Source organism: Peromyscus californicus, unplaced genomic scaffold (assembly GCF_007827085.1).
Source record: "Peromyscus californicus insignis strain IS unplaced genomic scaffold, ASM782708v3 Scaffold_5__1_contigs__length_169319896, whole genome shotgun sequence".
In the NCBI taxonomy this organism is placed as follows: domain Eukaryota; kingdom Metazoa; phylum Chordata; class Mammalia; order Rodentia; family Cricetidae; genus Peromyscus; species Peromyscus californicus.
The window spans coordinates 32264407-32285387 of NW_026294573.1; the positions used below are offsets into that span (position 1 = coordinate 32264407).

Sequence of the window (20981 nt, forward strand, 5' to 3'; positions counted from 1 at the left end):
CACAGTGCTGACATATAAATTATATATATATATATATATATATATATATATATATATATATATATATATTATTTTTTATTTTCCCGAGACAGGGTTTCTCTGTGTAGTTTTGGTGCCTGACCTGGATCTTGCTCTGTAGACCAGGCTGGCCTCGAACTCAGAGTTCTGCCTCCCAAGTGCTGGGATTAAAGGCATGAGCCACCATCGCCTGGTTATAAATGATATTTTTTTAAAGATTTATTTATTATGTATACAGTGTTCTGTCTGCGTGTATGCCTGTAAACCAGAAGGGGCAACAGATCTCATTACGAATGGTTGTGAGCCACCATGTGGTTGCTGGGAATTGAACTCAGAACCTCTGGAAGAGCAGCCAGTTCTCTTAACCGCTGAACCATCTTTCCAGCCCTATAAATGATATTTTTAAAAGATTTGTCATACTGTGTGCGTGCACGTGTTCATGTTCTTTAATGTGTGTCAGTGCTCAAAGAGACCAGAAGAGGGTGTCAGATCCTCCTCTGAAGCTAGTGAAGCTAGAGTTACAGCTACCAGATATAACTGCTGGGAACTGTGCCCCAGTTCTCTGGAAGAGCAGCAAACTTTCTTAACTGCTGAGCTGTCTTCTGGCCCCACTGCTCACCTCAAATAATTAGTTGAATGAGCTATAGTGTAGGAACTACATGGTGCTTGCAAGAGACAAGAACTTTAAAAGGACCAGATAGGAGACTGACCACTTCCTGGAGACCATTGTCAGCCCTAGCTTTTATTATGTGATGCTCACATTGCATTGTGCACATTGTGAGGTTAGGGAGGATGGACAGATAACATGAAAAGCATTTTAGTATTGTGGAAGAGTTGAATTAAAAAATGAACAGGGCGCCGGGCGGTGGTGGCGCACGCCTTTAATCCCAGCACTCGGGAGGCAGAGCCAGGCGGATCTCTGTGAGTTCGAGGCCAGCCTGGTCTCCAAAGCGAGTTCCAGGAAAGGCGCAAAGCTACACAGAGAAACCCTGTCTCGAAAAACCAAAAAAAAAAAAAAAAAAAAAATGAACAGGGCAACAGTGAAGATATGCTGAGATAGAAGAGAGCTTGGTGACCATGAAGATCCTTGAGTTCAATATTTTCAGTATATTTTTTAAAAAGTTTAAATCTGGCTGAAGGTGTAACTAGAAGAACAAAATTTGTCTAGCATGCCACAGGGTCTTAGGTTCTATCCACAGCACCATAGATATATTTTAAAATTTTGATTATTGTGTGTGTGTTCATTTTCATGTGATGTGTACCTATCTGAGTGTAAGTTGTGCATGCCATTGTGCTCCTAGGTGGGGTGGTCAGGACAGCTTTCAGAGAGTCAGCTCTCCTCCCACAGTGAACTCTGGGAATTGAACTCGGGTTGTCAAGTTGAGCAGCAGGTGCTTTTACTTACTGAAGCATCTCCTTGGCTTGCAAACAAGTAATTTCAAACTCATTGGCATTTCTTCATCTGCCTTCTCTTGGGAGATGTCTAGATAAAAATTATATGGCAAGTAGTTCTCTAAGCAGAAGCTAGCTTTGTAGCTCGTGTAACCCAGACATTGACTACTGACCCTCGAAGCAGTGGGCACTTTGGTTGTTGTGTCTGCTGTGGGACCACTGTTCGCGTCTGCTGTTCTCGGAGACAACTGCTGTTCTGTTTCATTCTGTCCATCCACTATTTGAACATTGTTAACAATAAATAAATGCGAAGCACCATTAATTGTAAGACCATGACGACTAACAAAACATAGGCGCTTTGTTTCATTCAGATCAAATATCTGTCACCTCTTCCCAGAGGCCTTCCTTAGCTGTCTTTGGTTTTGAGAGGCAGGTCTCAGTATGTAGCCCAGACTAAGATCCTCCTTAAATCCTTAGCTGTCTCAGTGCTAGAAGTACAGGTGTGGGCCACCACCTCCAACCCTGGCTATCTTATCTAAACTAGCACTCCTAGTTATCTTTAGGTCACTGTCTGATCTGTCTGACTCCCCAGCTGGACTGTGTCATCACAGGCTTGACTTCAGAGTAGTTCTTAGCACTTTATGGGAATGCAGTAACTATGATAGCTGATGGTTTTAAATTTTTTCTTAAAATTTACTTATGTATTATTGTATGGTGTCTGTACACAAGGTGAATGTAGGCATGTAGAGATCAGAGGACAATTTTTGGAGTGGCTGTCTTCTGCTCTGTGGGTGCCTCTGATTGAATTCAGGTTATCAGACTTGGTGGTAGGTGTCCCCATCCACAGAGCTATTTCACAAGCTGTTATCTTGTATGTCTTTGTTTTGAGACAGGGTCTTACTGTAAGCTACATTGGCCTGGAGCTCTTCGAGTAGGTGGTGCTCGCCTTGGTCTGTTCCTCCTGTTTCTGCCTCCTGAGTGCTGGACCTATAGGTATGGGTCACCACATGTGCTAGCACCATAATTTAACCATCTATGTTGCTTTTTGGTTGATATCACAGGTGTTTCAAGAACCTCTTTAAATATTGCTTGGTTATTTATATCTGCAACATAGATTCCTAGATTAAAAAGAATGTTGATGGGGGCTGGACAAATGGCTCAGTGATTAAAAGCATTGACTGCTGCTCTTCCAGAGGATCTGAGTTCAATTCCCAGCACCTACCTGGCCAGCTGTTCACACTGTCTGTAGCTCTAGGGGATTTGACATATTCTGATTTTCATGGGCACTGTACACACACTGTGCACAGATATATTTGCAGGCCAACACCTATATACATAAAACTAAATATTTTTTAAAAGTGTTGGTGGGTACTAGTCTACCAATAAATTGGATATATATATGTCCACCAGTTTGTGAGTACCTATTCCTTATATATCCTTGCTAATTTGGTATTATTAAACTTAATACTTTTAATGTTAAAAGCATGTTCTCATCTTGTAAATTTGCATTGAAGTAACTTGAATGTTTTCCATGTAAATTAGATATTTAAATTTTCTTTAAGAATACTTTTATTTGTCCTTTGAGAATTTCATGCAATATATTTTGATCACATCACCCCAAATTCCTCCAAAACTTATCCCCCACCTTTCCACCCACCCAGCTTTGTGTACTCCACCACCCCAAATACACTCCAGTTTGCTCTGCCCAGATACTCTCGGGTGTGGGACCATTCCATGGGGCATTACAAGTCTACCAAGGGTTACACTCAACTTCCAGGGGTCAGTCTCAAAGAAAACTGACTCTCTTCCAGTATCTATCAGTTGCCGATAGACTTTCATTTAGAAACAGTGCTTGGTGCTTACTAACCTCCTCCATGCTGGGATTTTGTCTGATTTGAGCTTGTCTGGGTCTTGTGTATGTTTTCACAGCCGCTATGAATTCTTATGTACAACTATCCTGTTTTGTCTGGAAAATGCCATTTCATTGTTGTCATCCACCACATCAGTCTTTGTGCTCCTGTGTCCTCAATGATCCTGGAGTCTTTGTGGGGAGGGATGTGATATAGATGTCTCATTTAGGGCTGAGCATGCCGAAGTCTCTTACTCTCTGAATGTTGACCACTTGTGGGCTTCTTGTGTTAATTTTTTTATTTGCTATTTACTCAAGAAGCTTCTCTGGCAGGTCGGTGGTGGCCTTTAATCCCAGCACTTGGGAGGCAGAGGCAAGCTTATCTCTTGTGAGTTGGAGGACAGCCTGGTCTACAGAATAGCCTGGTGTACCATTCCAGGACAGCCAAGGCTACATAAAGAAACCCTATCTCAAAAAACTTTAAAAAAAAAAAGAAGAAGAAGAAGCTTCTCCATTGAGGTTTGGGAGATGAGTATAGTGATGAGTTATTAGTTTATTACTATGTCCATTTATCAGTATAATAGTAATAGGTCTCTCCCAGGGCCTATGATCTATCTAGCCACAGGTGTTACTGTTACCCAGTAATAGTGACAGGTACTGGTTTCATCTTGTGAATTGTTCCTTAAATCCAATCAGAAAGTGTTTGGCTACTCTGATAAAATTTGTGCCACTATTTCACCAGGAAGTATGTTGTAACCAGGCTGGTCATTATTGTAGCTCTTGAGGCACAGCTGGATGAGATTAATAATTTCTATTCTCCACTGGTAGTGTGCATCTAGCATATTCTAGCACTATGAAAGCAAAACCATCAGGACCGCTGGGCGGTGGTGAAGCACGCCTTTAATCCCAGCACTTGGGAGGCAGAGCCAGGCGGATCTCTGTGAGTTTGAGGCCAGCCTGGTCTACAGAGTGAGATCCAGGACAGTCTCCAAAGCTACACAGAGAAACCCTGTCTCGAGAAAAAACAAAATAAAACATCAGGACAAAGTGCTGTGGTATGGTCTTTCTGTACACTGTGAATATGTGTTGCTACCACTGGTTAATAAAGAAGCTGCTGTGGCCTATGAGAAGGCAGAATAGAGCCAGGCAGGAAATCCAAGCAAAGATACAGGGAGAAGGAAGGTGTAATGGAACACAGGTAACGCCACAAAACCACGAGGCAAACAGATTAATAGAAATTTAGAAATTCACCTGGTGGTGAATGGCTAAGCTGTTTCCATTTCCTGGCTATTTTGAATGGAGCAGCAGTGAGATTGGGTGAAGAAGTGTCTGCAGTAGGATAGAGAATGTTTTGGGTGTATACCAAGGTCAGTATAGAAGGGTCTCTCAACATGGAGACCCTGGTTAGCCTCAGACACACAGAGATCCTGCCCTGCCTCTGCCTCCTAAGAGCTGGAATTAAAGGTGTGAGCCACCATGTCTGACTTGAAGTTTCTTTGTGAACGTATATGTTTCTTCTTTGCATCTCACTCTTTGAACATTGTTAATAAAAGTAAGTAAATAGAAAACACAGCTAATTATAAGATCATGAAGATTGCCAAAGCTTAGGCTCTTTGTTTTCATTAGGATCCAAATGCCTGCCACCTCTTGAAGAGGCTGGCCTTGGCTGTCTTCAGTTTTGAGGGTCAGGTCTGTCTGTCTGTCTGTCTGTCTGTCTGTCTCTCTGTCTCTCTCTCTCTCTCTCTGCATTTAGAGGCTAGAAGTCAGATACCTTATTGAGACTTTTGCTTTTATTTTACATATCTTGTTAAAATCCTTAAAACTGGGCTTTATCTAATTAAATTTACCCTGCAATCTTGAGGGTGTTTGTTGTGAGAGGGTATTATTTTATAGCTTGGATTTCTAATGTTCAGATTGTAGGTGAGTACCATTACACTCTGCTCTAATCTTAAAATCCTATGCTTTCTTACGTTTTCAAAAAACAGACATAGCAGAGTATGGTGGCTTAACCACTTTTCTGTAAAGTGGAAGCAGGAGAATCAGGAGTTCAAGGCCAGCCTTAGCTACCTAGATAAGGAGTCTTCCCAGGTCACATGTGACACTGTCTCTGAAACAAAACAAAGCAAACAATAACAGCAAAGGCAAAGAAGAATATGTCCTAAAGAGTTAAGGCACAGAGTCTGCTGAAGTGATGTGATACAATGTGGTGATGGATTGTGACTGTGAGAGATTTGTCTTTTGTGTTTTTTAGAGATGTTTGGTCTCTTAGTTACTGTTCTTCTATAGCTGTGAAGAGACACCATGACCAAGACAACTTATAGAACAAAGCATTTAATTGGGGGCTTGCTTACAGTTTTGAAAGGTGAGTCCATGATCACCATGGTAGGGAGAGTGGCACCAAGCAGACATGTCACTGGAGCAGTAGCCAAGAGCTTTCTTCTGAACCACAAGCAGCAGGCAGAGAGTGAGGGAGACTGGATCTATTAGTGCATATTGAAACCTCAAGGCCACACCTCCTAGTCCTTCTCAAATAGTTCCCCCTGTGGGGGCTGTTTTTCATTCAAGCCTCCTGTGTGCTGGGATTAAAGGTGTGTGTCCTCTCACCCTGGTCTGGAGAGATGTGTCTTTTATACATCAAGGCTCCCAGACTCTGGGAACACTAAACCATGGTGAATACCTAGAAAGACCCATGCTTTCCTCTAGCTAACTTTCTTACATTTGGTACTTCTTAGATTTGTAAACAGGGACAGAGAATGAGTGTCACTGAAGGGATGTATACATGACTTTAGATTTCAGTCAGCTCCAGATGTTTGTCTATTGTATCATTATCAAAGTAATTGAGTGTATCTTTTTTGTGTGAGTGTGGTACTAGGGATTGAACCTGGGCCTTCCTACATGGTAACCAAACAGTTTGCCACTAACTCTGAACAGTGTATCCCTAGCCTTTATACTTTTTATTTTGAAACTGGGTCTCACTACATTGCCCAGAGTGGCCTTGAACTTATTCAGTTACCTGTTCTTAAAACTGCATTCTTCCAAACTACCTAGGATTACAGGCTTGTGTCACTGGGCTCAGATATAAATCTTATTTTTACTATGTTAATAAATTGTATAATTATAGTGCCAAACCAGAAATATACAGAAGGGATGATGACCCCTCTTACTCTAGTCCAACCTAACCTGAAACTCATTTTGTAGCCCAGGCTGGCCTCAAACTGAGTTCTCTTAACCTGAGTCTAGATTGCTGGCGTAGTAGTCAGCTACCATTCCTGGTTTGTATGGTGCTGGGATCAAACCCAGAGCCCTTTTGCAGGCTAGACAAGCCCTCTGCCAATCCCCAGCCCCCAGGGATGAGTTTTTTTAAGGTGTTATTTAACTGTAAGTATTAAGATGATATTTGTGCCCCTGATGGGTTATCGTTTACCCCTCTAGAGTAAATGCCTATCCCAATGGAAGCCTCACTACTAATTTAACTAAGAGTACTTGTTTACATGAGTTGTTATGCTCACTCTTCTAATTTGGCTTTTTCTTTGTGTCGAAGTCTTGATTTCTACTTTAAAGGACTTGTAAATGCAAATGTTAACTTAGAGCACGTTTTTCCATAACAACCTAGCAGTAAGTGTGGAGAAAATACCACGCATGCTTGGATTGACTTGGTGTTTCATTATCATGAACTAGAGAGCATGTGTATGTGCCTTTGATGTTAGGAGTTTGCACTTAATCTTCCATTCTAATACCTGTCCACCTTCAACCTTCTTACAGATCTGTATTCTCTAGAGTTGGAGGAAATAGTCAGCTGCTCTGCAGTAGGTGTCTGGGCACATGAAGTGGGCCCAGATGCTATTGCCCTTACCATTGCTTGGTTGAAAGATGAGTGTGTTAATTTCTCAGAGAAAAAACATTTTAAGACAGGATTCTGCTGTGTTGCTCAGGCTGTCCTATAACTTGCTACTCTCTTCTACCTCCACATTTAGAGGTTATGATAGGTATATGCTACTTTGCTTGGCTTCTGGGACATGGGTGGAGGAAGAAAATCAGCTGGGTGCTTTCGCTGCCTCTCTGAGCTAGCAGGCTTTCACCTCAGCATCTGGCTCCGTAGTCTTTATTGATAAAATCAAACGATTGAGGTTTTGTTTAAAAACAACAGAATGTCACAGAAAATTTTTTTAAGCATTTAGATTTAGAGACCCTAGAATGTTTTGTATATTATCAATTACAGTGAACTTACGTTGTATTGAAGCAATAGAAACTCGTTAATGCTTGTAGTGGATATAATAGATTCTCCCTTTTGTAACCAATAGATTGGTGTGTCTGTCTCTCTGTCTCTCTTTCTCTCTCTCTGTCCCCGTCCCCCGTCCCCCCCGTTCCCCCCTCTGACCCCAGACAGTTTCTCTGTAGCTTTGGAGCCTGTCCTGGAACTCACAGAGATCCACCTGCCTCTGCCTCCCAGTGCTGGGATTAAAGGGTGTGCTCCAGCAACTGCCTGGCAGATTGATCTTATTTTATTTGTTTTTGGTTTTTTGAGGTGGGGTTTCTCTGTGTAGCCCTGGCTGGCCTTGAACTCACAGAGGTTTCCCTCAGCCTCCCTGGGGTCAAAGGCATGTGCACCACATTAGGCTACCATAGATTCTTTATTAAGCTTTTTTTTTTTAAGCTTGGCTATCTGCTTATTTTATATTTAAATTATGTGTCCGTCTGTCTCACCCCCCCCCCCCCCCCACTCATGTGCATGGGTGTTGGGTCCCCTGGAACTGGAGTTAGAGTCAGACAGTTGGGAGCTGCCATGTGGGTGCTGGGAATTGAACTGGGTCTTCTGGAAGAGCAGTCAGTGCTCTTAACCACTGAGCCATCTCTTCAGCTTCCAAATTATGTGCTTTTTTTTTTTTTCTCATTTTCTTCCTTTTGTTTTGTTTTGTTTTGTTTTGTTTTTTGAGACAGGATCTTACTTAGTTCAAGTCGACTCCTGATCCTCCTGCCTTCACAAGTGCTGGGAGTACAGGCTTGTATTACGATGCCGAGCTATGTGTTTCATTACATTGAAGTATGCATATATAAAATTACTTGAATTTATAACCTGTGAAATTCATGTCCCTGGAAAAAATAAAGCCATGTTTCTATAATTGTAGAATTTTGTGTTGCAAGAAAGAACTTTGGAAGTCATTTAGCACATCTACTTGTCAGCTAAAACCTATTTAAAATTTTTAATTATAATTTTATTGAGAGAATGAGAGAGAGAGAGAGAGAGAGAGAGAGAGAGAGAGAGAGAGAGAGAGAGTGAGTTGTGTGTGCATGCCACAGTGTCCCTGTGGAAGTCAGAGGACAGCTTTCCTGAGTAAGTGTTCTTCTTCCATATTGTGGGTCTCAAGGATCAAATTCAGGTTATCAGCATTGGTGACAAGCACTTTTACCTACTGGGCCATCTTGCTGGCCCTAAAACCCATGTTTTGTTTTGCTTTGCTTTGAGCCCAGGATGGTTTTGTGTGGTTCAGGCTGACATTGAACTCATTATAGGTTTTTATTTTATTTTAGACAGGGTGCCAGTCAGTATGTACCCTGTCGTGGAAGTAGAGATAAGCCTGCCTCTGTGTTCTCAGTAGTGGGATTAAAGGCATGTACCACTCCACCATACCTACTGTATTTTTGTAGTAGATGGCATTTTCCAACTGATCAAACATACATGCCTGAAAAACTGCCTTATTATACTTTGAAAATAATTTAGCACATCCTTTAACAAAAGTGCAGCACATAGGGCCTCTGTTAAGTCGATTGCCTAGTAGAGAAGCTAAACATTAAACAAATGTTCATGTTTCATTTGCAGTAGAGCAATATTGTTTGATGGCCAAGTGTTTTTATTTATCTGCCTTCCAACCGGCTTGTCCTTAGGGGACAAGAACATAAGTGAAGTAACTCCCATTGGGGCTGTGGATGTAGCTCAGCTATAAAACACTCGCCAAAGCATGCTAGACTTCCTGAATTCTATCACACAAACCACACTTTCTAGTTTTGTGCTTTTTTTTTTCCAGAGCTGAGGACCGAACCCAGGGCTTTGTGCTTGCTAGGCAAGCGCTCTACTACTGAGCTAAATCCCCAACCCCTGGGTTTGTGCTTTTTATCATGACTTTTTAATGTTACTCTTCTTTCTTGGCCTGGAATTGCTGTGTAGACCAGGCTGACTATGAATTTACAGTAATCTTGCCCATGCCTTCAAATTCCTAGGATTACCAGAGTGTACCACTCCCAGCTACATAATTGTCCCCCCCCCATTAAATCTTACTTATTTATTTGTATAGGTTTTCTGCCTGCATGTCTGTTTACACATGTATGTAGTGCCCGAAGAGGTTGTCAGATTTCCTCCTGCAACTGGAGTTTGTGAGCTACTGTGTGGGTGCTGGGAATTGAATCTGGGTCCTGGAAGAGCAATCCAGTGCTCTTAACCACTGAGCCATCATTCCAGCCCCCTAGGTTGCATTTTTTTTTTAAAGGATTTTATGCAAGTACAGTCATAGAATCTGTTTGGCCTCTTTCACTTGGTGTAATTATTTTGAAATTCATGTTGTAGAGATGAGTAATTGGTTTCTTGGTATGGATATACTATAATTTTAATATTCATTCAGCTGTTGATAAATATTGGGTGTTTTCTAGTTTGTGAATACTGTAAATTGAGCTGCTATGAGCATTCTTCGTTTTTGATGTAGACAAATGCTTTTTTCCTTTCTTAGGAGCTGGATCCCTTGGCAGGTTGTATCATTTTACACTCCCATCAGTCAACAGAGTACAAAGTCTGTCTCTTACTTCCTAAGACACCGGCACCTCTACTTTTTGAACTGTCACTACCACTAAAATTAGTGGTAGCTTGGTGAAGCTCCAATTTGCATTTCCCTTATGAGTTATGTTTAGTATTTTTTCTTGTGCTTATTTTTACAGTCTATATCTGGACCAGTGTCTGTTCAGGTCTTTGGAATTTTAAAAGATCATTTTTTTTTTCATACTATTAAGATTTGAGAAAAGTGTGTCTGTTAGGTCAGACAGACATTGGGGTAGGCAATGAATAGCTTTTTTTTTTAATATTTATTTATTATGTATACAGTGTTCTGCCTGTATGTATGCCTGCATGACAGAAGAGGGCACTAGATCTCATAGATGGTTGTAAGCTATCATGTGGTTGCTGGGAATTGAACTCAGGACCTCTGGAAGAGCAGCCAGTGCTCTTAACCTCTGAGCCATCTCTCCAGCCAGCAATGAATAGCTTTAAAGGGGACTAAAAATAACCCAAGGCATTTGGCCTTGTAGAATCTTTGACACAGGTGTGACTGACTACCCTGTGTCAAAAAACCCCAACTTCACATCACACTTTAAAAATTGTATTTAAAATATACTATCTTATGTGATAGCTCTTCAGTGTGCCACTGTCTTGCACTGATAATAGGAATGTAAATTGGAATTAATTTTCTGGAGCAGAATCCAATATTGTTGTAAAGCTCTAGAAGTTGTGGAGCCAGAAATTCTATTTATAGTCCATTCTCAGAAAATAGTCATGGGGCCACCAAGTTCCAATGGATAGTTTCAACCCTGTGGTCACTAAACAAAACAAAAAGATATGGATGTGGGGAAAGAGGTACGATGGCAGAGGTGGGAGATAAGAGAGTAGAGTGCCTTCCATATAATGTATTAAATTGTCAAAGAACAGTGGCCAGTAAGATAGTCATGAAGTAAAGCTTTAGACTTAGGGGAACTTATTGTAATTTTATATATAATATTGCCAAGTTAAGAGACCAGGGCAGGATGTGATAGAAGACACCTGTAATCCCAGCATTTAGACTGAAGCAGGAGGATTGTGAGTTTGAGGCCAAGCTGGGGTACACACTGAGTTTTAGGGTGAGACCCTACCTCAAAAAGTCAAAATAAAAGTTAGAAACTGTGATGTTCAAAAATGGAATTGGTTTCTGTACAAGGTTGTATAACATTGAGAACACAGTGAAAATCTACAGCGTGGCTAGAGATATAATCAATGGAAAAGGACTTACCCAGCATGCCAAACTGAGTGCTGGTCACTCAGGAAAAAAAAAATGAAGTCAAAGGAAGCATAAGACATAGCATCAACATAAAATGTTTCAATTTGTACATTGAGGAAACTCAAACTTGCCTGTTAACAGTGATTTGTTTCTGGGTAGTCTTTTTATGCATTATGGAAAAATTTGTGTATTTAAAGATATACTACTGTTACAGCAACAGCAAGAGACATTTTAAAATGACTGAAAATGAGATGAAGCTAGAAAGCATATTTTTGACCCATGACGGGATCACTGTCTAAAACATTCTGGGAAGATGGGGATGGTGGACTGAATCCAGTGAAATGTTATCAGGGTGTGGATGAAGAAGTGTAGACTGATGGGTCATAAGTAAGCCAGATTTCTAAACTCGAAAAGCAGCTGCCACTAGTGTGCAGAGTAGGCGTTGGGTCCCGGTAGCAGCACAGACACAAGACTTTGGACTTGAGTTAATTGAGCTACTTCCTGACTTGGAGCAGCCAGCTCTTCTCTTCCCATCCAGGTTCATTGCTAATTGATGGTTACATCTCCGTCCTAATCCTCTTTGAAGCCCTCCCATCCCCTTACCTTTGCACTTTCAACTTTGCCCTCTGCGTCAGGGTTGACATTCAGTTGCTGACTTCCCCTAGAAGCTTACCCTTTACAGTATAATCACTCAGATTTAGAATTTTACTTTTTGTTTTTGTTTGTTTGTTTGTTTGTTTTTCAGGAAAAGATTTCTCCGTGTAGCCCTGGCTGTCCTGGATCTCACTCTGTAGACCAAACTGGCCTCAGATTTAGAGATTGCCTGCCTCTGCCTCCCAAGTGCTGGGATTAAAGGTGTGCATTACTACCACCTGGGGTTGATTTAGAATTTATGTATTTCTTATGTTAAGAAATTTAAGTCAGAACAAGAGTTCTTGTGTTATGTGCAAAATTTCTCTTAAAAAATTCCCGTTGCCCTAGGATGTTGAGCTTCCTAGTCAGTAGCTATCTGTTCAGTTTTGTAATGAACCCCCAGCACCTGTGGCTGGTTGGTTTGTCGGGGTAGGTGGGTAGGGACTTCTCCAGCCAGTAAACTTTGTCCATCTTACATGGTGCTAGGATCAAAACCCAAAAACCTAAGCTGAGCTACTTCCCTAACAACCACAGCATGGCAGAGTAGTGGATGTCACTCAGCACCAGTGCTGGCAACCATTTCCCAGAAGCAGTGACTTCAGATAGGGGGTGGATGTGGTACTCACTCAGGAAGAGGGCCAGGTGACAACCAGGCCACACTGGCTGCAAATACTAAATAAAGGCATTGCATTGAAAGGAAAGGCAGAATTTGGAAATAAACATATTTATTAAGGAAATAGTAGAGTTGTGTATTCTGAGAAGACATAAAGACCGGTGATACAGGATGTGCTTTGAAGCCAGCTGACTAGTTCAGATTATCTGTTCAACATTTGCACAGTGGATGACTTAATGCATAAAATCTGCTTTCTTATTTTAAAAAATGAACTAAAGGTCAGGGATGTAGATCAGTGGTAAATAGAAGTAACAAGTAAGTCTTTTTCTCCCATTAAAAAAAAAAATCAGCTGTAGAGGCTGGATGTAGTTCAGTCTGTAAAGTGCTTGCTTACCATGCATGAAGCCCTGATTTTGGCCCCCACCCAGTAGCACATAAAACAGCATTAGGAGGTTGAAGCAGTTGGATCAGAAATTCAAAGTCATCCTCACCTAAATGGGAAGTTTGAGGCTGGCCAGAGACCCTATCAATACTTTATTTTTTAAGATGTAACTAATACGGAAAGTCTGAGTTGGGTGCGAGTAGCAACATAAGGTGCAAGAGTTAGGGTTTTTTTTTTTTTTTTGGTTTTTCGAGACAGGGTTTCTCTGTGTAGCTTTGCGCCTTTCCTGGAACTCGCTTTGGAGACCAGGCTGGCCTCGAACTCACAGAGATCCGCCTGGCTCTGCCTCCCGAGTGCTGGGATTAAAGGCGTGCGCCACCACCGCCCGGCCAAGAGTTAGGGTTTTAATTAGCCACTTCCTCATTGTAAGCAGGCAGCTGCTAGCCAGGGCCTCGCATGCTTGAAGCTCTAGGTTCACACACATGCACGTTTGCGTGCACACACAATTTTTGAGATGGTTTCTTTGGAGGCCTGGTTGTCCTAGAATGAGCTGTGTGGATCAGGCTGGCCTTGATCAGAGATCTACCTACCTGCCTCTGTTTCCCTAGTGCAGAGATTAAAGTCATGTACCACCACATGACCTTTTTAAGGGTAAGCTGTAAAGGATATACCCTTTCCTTCCTAATCCCAGCACAGATCACTTTTGTTCTGGGCTTCTGCATTTTGGGATTCTCCGTGTAATCTTTTTTCTCTACCCTAGTGATGCTTTGTTCTTGTTTCCATCTGTGTAAGAGAATCCAGTGGCCTAACCTGTCTTCTGCCCAGACAGACCGTAGAGATTTGGTCCAGTCTTAGGCTTGTCTCCCTTTCCCACTGTGTGACATTGGCATACTTCTGAACAAAATTCTTTCTTAAAGCTTGTATTTATTTTATGTTTATGGGTATTTGGTCTGCATGTAAGTCTTTGGCTGGTACCTGTAGAGGTCAGAAAAGGGTATCAGATCTCTTAGGACTAGAGTTACAGATGTCATGTGGGTACTGAGAATTGAACCTGGGTCCTCCAGAAAAGCAGACAGTGCTTTTAATCAATGAGCCACCTCTCCAACCCCTTTTTGCTTTTCTTAACATCACCCATTAAAAAATATATTTGTTTTGATTATTTTTTAATGATGTGAGTTTGTAGGCCTATGCATGGGTATGTGAATATGAGTGCCAATGTCTGTGGAGGCCAGAAGAGGGAGGGTGCTGGGGTTTTAAAGACAGTTGTGAGCCGCCCAACAGTGTGTTTGTGTGCTGTGAGTTGATCTTGAGTCCTCAACAAGAACAGCGTGTACAGCCTGATATGGTGACAAACGCCTTTAATTACAGCACTCAGGAGGCAGAGGCAGGTAGAACTCTTTGAGTTTGAAGCCAGCTTGGTCTGCATAGTGAGTTCCATGACAGCCAGGACTACATAAGGGAAGAGACTCTGTCTCAAGACAAAGAGCACTATGTACTCTTAATGGGCTCTCAATGTGACTGAGCCATCTCTAGGTCCAACATCACCTGTATTTAACTTGTTCTCTATTCACCAAAACTAAGACTAGTATGATCCAAAGCTGGAAATCCTGTTGTTTCTCTTATAATCTTGAGACCACCCTCATAAATGCAAGCCCTTGTTAACTAAAACATTGTCATATGATTCCTGACTGTAATAGAATGAAAGCCCTTAGGAAAGTGTCTATTCCATACTACATGCCCAATAAATATAACTATGATTTTTCGTGGGAAAATTAGTACTAAAATTGGAATGCATCCCTTGCATAAAATGTGACCATCCTGAAATTTATTCCCTCTTGATAGTTCCATAGAATAAAATATAAAGATGACGGAAAACTAGCCCACACAATCCTATAACCATTGCGGTCTAGCTGTGTTAGCATTTTTTAGTCCAGCTGTTTGTGCTCTTTACACCCTATGCATTGATTCTTTAATGTACAAATATGTTGCATTTATAGTACACTCCAAGACCTGGAGAGTATCCAGATCTGCAGAAGGGAACTGTCAGAGCAATTCTGATGAAAGTATTGGGGACTTGGAATAAGTCACTGGCTACTGACGTGGTGGGTGGGCCAAGTTATTTTTTGAGCTAGAATCAACAAACTTTGTGACTGTTTCAACATTATTTTTAGTTTTGGCTCCTGAAGAGAGACAGAGGAAGTGAAAGAGGGTATATTTTCTAGGGGAGATGTTTGGTTTTGTATATGTTGGGGCTTGAGACTTGAATAGGCCATCCAGATGAAAATATTTAATAGGGATTTGAAATACATAGCAAGGGCTTAAAGTAGTGTTCTGTTGGTAATTTGCCTGGAACTTGAATAAGAGCACCCTTTAAGAGAATTTAAATAGGCTGGGCAGTGGTGGTGCACGCCTTTGATCCCAGCACTTGGGAGGCAGAGCCAGGCGGATCTCTGTGAGTTCGAGGCCAGCCTGAGGTCCAGGACAGGCACCAAAACAACACAGAGAAACCCTGTCAAAAAAAAAAAAAAAAAGAGTATTTAAATAGTTAAACACAGTGCCTAAATAGGTATAGTACTCTTTCAGACATGCATATCTGGTTTCCTTATTTTTCAAATAAATGAGTTTACTGAAACAAAAGAGGAAATTTCATTAATTTGCTCTCTGTAAAATGCCACTGAACTTGAGTCATATTTATCATTATTTACCTCATTTCCAGCTTTATTAAGGAAAGAACAAGAAAACTTTAATTCTTTTTTGTTTTTGAGTTTTTGGTACAAGGTTTCTCTGTATAGTCCTGGCTATCTTGGAACTCACTTTGTAGACCATGTTGACCTTGAACTCAGAGATCTCCCTGCCTCTTCCAAATGATGGGAATAAAAGCGTGAGGCATCACCTCCAGCAAGAAAATTTTTCTTAAATGCTTCTGTTGGGATTTTGTTTATATGAGTTACTTATGTTATTTGGATAAATATAATTCATTCATTCTAATTTTACATTAAAAACAATGATAAAACTTTGGGAGTATAGCTTAGTGGTAGAGAATTTACTTAGCAAGTTCAGTCTCCAGCAGTACCCAAATAAATAAATGAATAAATAGCAAAATCCAGTGAAGATTGTTTCAAGGATTTTTTAAATGCTCAGCATGTGTCCTAGTGGGTATATTAAGGAGACCCCATTATTTAATGTGAACTAACATGGAACAGTTACATTTTAGGAATATAAAAATAGAAATCAAGAGGCTCGGGAGATGGCTTAGCACTTAAGAGCATATATACTTTTGTAGAGGACCTGAGTTGGTTCACAGCTTCTACATTGGTTGGCTCACAAGGGATCCAGATCCAGAGGTGGCCTCCCCAGCCACCAACACTCATGTGTGCCCAAGTGCACATATCTAAGAATAAAATAAAATGCCAAGCATAATATCATATGCCTTTAATCCCAGTGCTCATTGAGGCCAACCAAAGCTGTATATCAAAACCTTGTGTCAAAGTAAAGTAAAACAAAATCTTAAAAACAAAAAAGAAGAAGAAGAAGAAGAAGAAGAAGAAGAAGAAGAAGAAGAAGGAGAAGAAGAAGAAGAAGAAAAAGAAGAAGAAAGTCAACACAATGAAACATCCCAAGTCTGGGATATTTGAAAGTGAGTAACTTGGACTGTGGCTGTAGCTTAGTAGGTAAAGTGCCTGTCGGATTTGCTTAATCTCCAGCACAGCAACAATTGAGCATGGTGGGCACACTGTAATCCTAGCACTTAAGGTAGATGAGTCAGCTTGAGCTACATGAGACCCTGTCTTTGTGGGGAAAAAAGGGGGAGGGATGATTTGATTAAATGATATATTACATTTCTGAAAATACAGAAGGCCATTTAGTTGTAGGTTGGTGGGCATTCAAGTGCATACAGACCACATCATTCAGTGTGTCAAGAGCATTTTACTATATGTAGTACGATGGTTTATCACATGTCATTAGAGGGTTTCTTTGTTTTGTTTTGTTTTTTGGTTTTCCGAGACAGGGTTTCTCTGTGTAGCTTTGTGCCTGTCCTGGAACTCACTCTGTAGCCCAGCCTGACCTTGAACTCACAGAGATCCGCCTGCCTCTGCCTCCCAAGTGCTGGGATTAAAAGCGTGCGCCACCACCGCCCAGCTGTTTTGTTTCTTAATCAGAGCTGATAGTAAAGATCTTTTGTTGTTGTTATTTGAGATAGGCTGCAGTGTAACCCAGGTCACCCTCAGTCTGTGAAGTCTCAAAAATCACCTTTAACTCTTGACTCCCATGCAAAAACTCTTGGCATTACAGCCCTGGCATTACAGGTGTGCAGCCCACTCAGCTCAGAAAGGGATCTTATATATGAACACTAAAGTGTAGAAAGTTTGGAATCCTGCATTGTTACCGTACTTCTTTGTAGTTCTTTTTAAAAAATTATGTGCGTATGTGTGTGTGTGTGTGTGTGTGTGTGTGTGTGTGTGTGTGTGCGCGCGCGCGCGCGTGCGTGCGTTTGGAGGGGGAGTGCATGTGTGCTTGACACTCATGTGGAGATAGAGGACATCTTATAGGAGCTGGTTTATTCCTTTCACCATATAGGTCCCAGGGGTTGAACTCAGGTCATCAGGTTCGGTAGCCAGTGTCATTAACTGTTAGCCATCTTACTAGCCCTATTTGTAGTTCTTTAGACAGAAAATTCCAAGACAGTAAGTTAGAAATCTTTACAGAAATTATTCTGGGGGTAAAACCTTCAGGTCACATAGAATTCACTCATAATCAAGCTGCCTTCTGTCTTACAGGAGTAGCCCTAGCTAAAAGCCTAGTTTCAGTAGAAGCTCTACAGACCAGTTAGAATGTGTTCTCTAGAGGGAAAATGATGTCCTGCCTATGTGGGGCTATGACACAAAGTCACAGCAAAGTTTTTTGGTCTTGATTTTTTTGAGATGGGGTTTCTCTGTGTAACAGCTCTGGCTGTCCTGGAACTGGCTTTGTAGACCCAGCTGGCCTCAAACTCACAAAGATCCCTCGCCTCTGCCTCCTGAGTGCTGGGATTAAAGGCATGTGCCACCACTACCCAACTTCACAGCAGGTTCTTGGTGTCTTTTTTCAAGGAATTAAAGGCTCATGTAGATTGCAAGAGTAAGCAAGAATACTTCATTCAAAAGTAAGATAGTATAGCTCAGGATTTGGCTGTCAAGAGTGACAGTGGGCCATGTGAGTTAGTTAGTGGGCCTTTGCTTATAGGGTGTAAGAGGAAGGAGGGACTGATTGTTAAAGGTAATAATTTGGGTTGTTCTCTATTTTGGTTGACAAACTTGAGTTGTACCTTGTGATGATGTCTCTGATTTTAATTATAGTTAGCATATTTATGCTGAGGCATAAGAAGGTAAATAGGGAATTCTCTCTAAAAGTTCAACTCAGGACAATCTGCCTGGTTGTTCATACACCCAAAACAGATCTTGGCCAAATCAGCCACGTGTCTCTCTGTTGTGAATATATCTGGGAGTATATTTGAATAATAACTATCTACAAAAGGGGAGGAGAAACTTATTGTTATGAGGGGGAGGGTGTACATGTAGCAACTCTCCTCTTCTTTTCCCTGTTCAGTTGAATGTTATATTAACCAAACTTGCTACTTGTAATTCTACATGTATAGGGATACTCAGCCCAAGCATATAATGGCTTTTCTCCTCAGATTTCATCCTGTCAAAAGAACCATTCTGTATTCCACTAACTCCAGAGGGATGATTCATTATTTGGTGAATATAGAATCCTCTAAACAAACAGGGGCCTAAAAAGACAGTGTGTAAGAGCGTGTTAGGAAAGAAGGAAGAAATAGTACTTTTGAGTGCAAAGAACCAATTTATTTCATTTTTATTTATAAAACAATTAATTCTTTTTTTTTTTTTTTTAGACATTATTGCAATATGCAAGCAGCAAGAATGCATCAGAACACATTGTGTATCTTCTGGAGGTATACCGCCTTGCTATCCAAAGCTTTGCCAGCGCACGTCCATTTTTAACTACTGAATGTGAAGATGTCCTCTTAGTGCTTGGCAGATTAGTCCTGTAAGTTTAAGCACTTCAGTTACTTAAGAATTAAGTACTGTTGGTTGTGGTGTTTGCCTGACTTCTCTTTACAGTGGCACTATTTACTCTGCAGAAGCACCAGTTCCCTTTGCTCTGAGCCTTCACTCCTAAATTGCCAAGAGAGAAAGTCCAAGTGAAGCTCCAGCTAAACAATCTGTAGCTGTCTTTGGGGTCTCTTTCTTACTCAGGCTTGTACTACAAGTCTGATCCATTTCCCTTCTCTTTCCCTTAGCTATAGATTGTGTGTTGAACAGTTATTCTGACCAGGACCAAATAAATGCCAGAGAAAACCAACTTAAAAGAGGAGGATTGTTTCGGCTCAGTTTCAGGCTCGGTTTCAGGGGGTTTTAGTCCATTATGAGAAGGAGGCCTGGCCAAGTAGAGCCGTTCTTACCCAGAAGCAAGAAGCAGGGAGAGAATGCCCACAGGCTGGGCTGACTCCATGACCCTCCTTTAATTCACCTGGCCCTCAGTCTTTAGACAGTACTGCTCACCTCATGGAAGTCTCTCCTTAGCTAGTCATCTGTAGACATGCTCTCATAGATACACTCACAGCTGTGCTCTGCCCATCTTCTAGGAATCTCAGTCTAATGAAGTTTGCAATCAGAATTATCATAGATTCAGGATCTTGAAACTGGTTATCTTTGAGAAACACCATATATGTTGGAGAAGATATTGTGAAATCTTGCAACTCGGTTACATCATTTGAACTAAAAATAATTTTATCAGCACAAAATACCAGTATAGTAAAGTCCATAGTCATTTAGCTGTTTTAATATTAGATTGCCTAGTAACAGACAAAATTATACCATTAACATACTCGTTTCATCAACAGCTGTTCAAGTGTAGGCTGGTGTTGCCTCAGTTAGATCCTGCATTGTTGAATGAAATGTGTGCTTGTCAGGGTAATCTGTTACTTCTGTTCTAGCCCTACCTGTTTGTATTCAGTTCACCACAGCTGAATCTCTGACATCATACTTTGGTGGAGGATTAGCATTCCCCTTTTAATCCCATTGTTCTCCCTACCAGGTCCCACTTCCTGCCACATGATACCAATCTGTACAGGCAAAGTGATTATGCTGTAAGATTTAGGAGAGTTATGCTGGATTGATATTTTGAGTTGTTCTTTATTGGCGTTTTTCTGAATCTTTTTATAATCCCTTTCTTTTCCTTCTTCTCTGTGTCTGGGTAGTGGTTAAGGTATAAAGAAGAAACTCTTGCTTCCTTTTTAGAAGTGAAGAAATCACTTTGCTGATCATTCTGCTTCCTCTGCAAGTGATAGAAACTGATGTGGGTGACAGTCTACTTCTCTTTATCACTATGTCAACTAAATTCACAATATCCCCAGATCCAGTTTTTTTGGTCTATTGATATGGGTGATCTTCTCATACAATCTAACAATTTGGAATATGACTTTTTTGGAAGGCTCATATATTTCTAAACTTTATTAAAACGATAATGTAAACATAAAGCATTATAGCTTTTCTTTCTTTTTTTTAAATTATTTTCGTTTTCATGTGCATTGGCGTTTTGCCTGCATGTACATTTGTATGAGGACACCAGATCCCCTGGAACTGGAGTTACAGACAATTGTGAGCTGTCATGTGGGTGCTGGAAAATGAACCCAGATCCTCTGGAAGAGCAGCCAGTACTCTTAACCACTGAACCATCCCTCCAAAATATTTTTATTTGATGTGCATTGGTGTTTTGGCATGAGTGTCGGGTCCCCTGGAACCTGACTGGAATTATAGACAGTTGTGAGCTGCCATATGGGTGCTGGGAATTGAACCCAGGTTCTCTGGAAGAGCAGTCAGTGCTCTTAAACATCTGAGCCATCTCTCTGGCCCTTCTTTTGTTTTTTTAATACTTGAAAAACTAGTAGAACAGTTTCAAAGAAAAAATATAGAGTCTAAGTATTTAAAATAGTTTGAACAAGTATAAAAGTCTTGCATATTGCTTTCATGCTGTACTTAATTATTACTGTAATCTCCTATATACTTACATAGTTATTTG

General features: G+C 40.9%; 1 protein-coding gene across 1 annotated transcript in view; it reads left to right on the forward strand.

The window, feature by feature from the left end:
• Rlf (RLF zinc finger) overlaps positions 1 to 20981 on the forward strand; it is a 69142-nt gene that overhangs the window by 6475 nt on the left and 41686 nt on the right. Inside the window, exon 2 of the mRNA XM_052716189.1 lies at positions 18793 to 18947. Coding sequence (XP_052572149.1) covers positions 18793 to 18947 — 155 coding nt within the window. The remainder of the gene's footprint in view (positions 1 to 18792; positions 18948 to 20981) is intronic.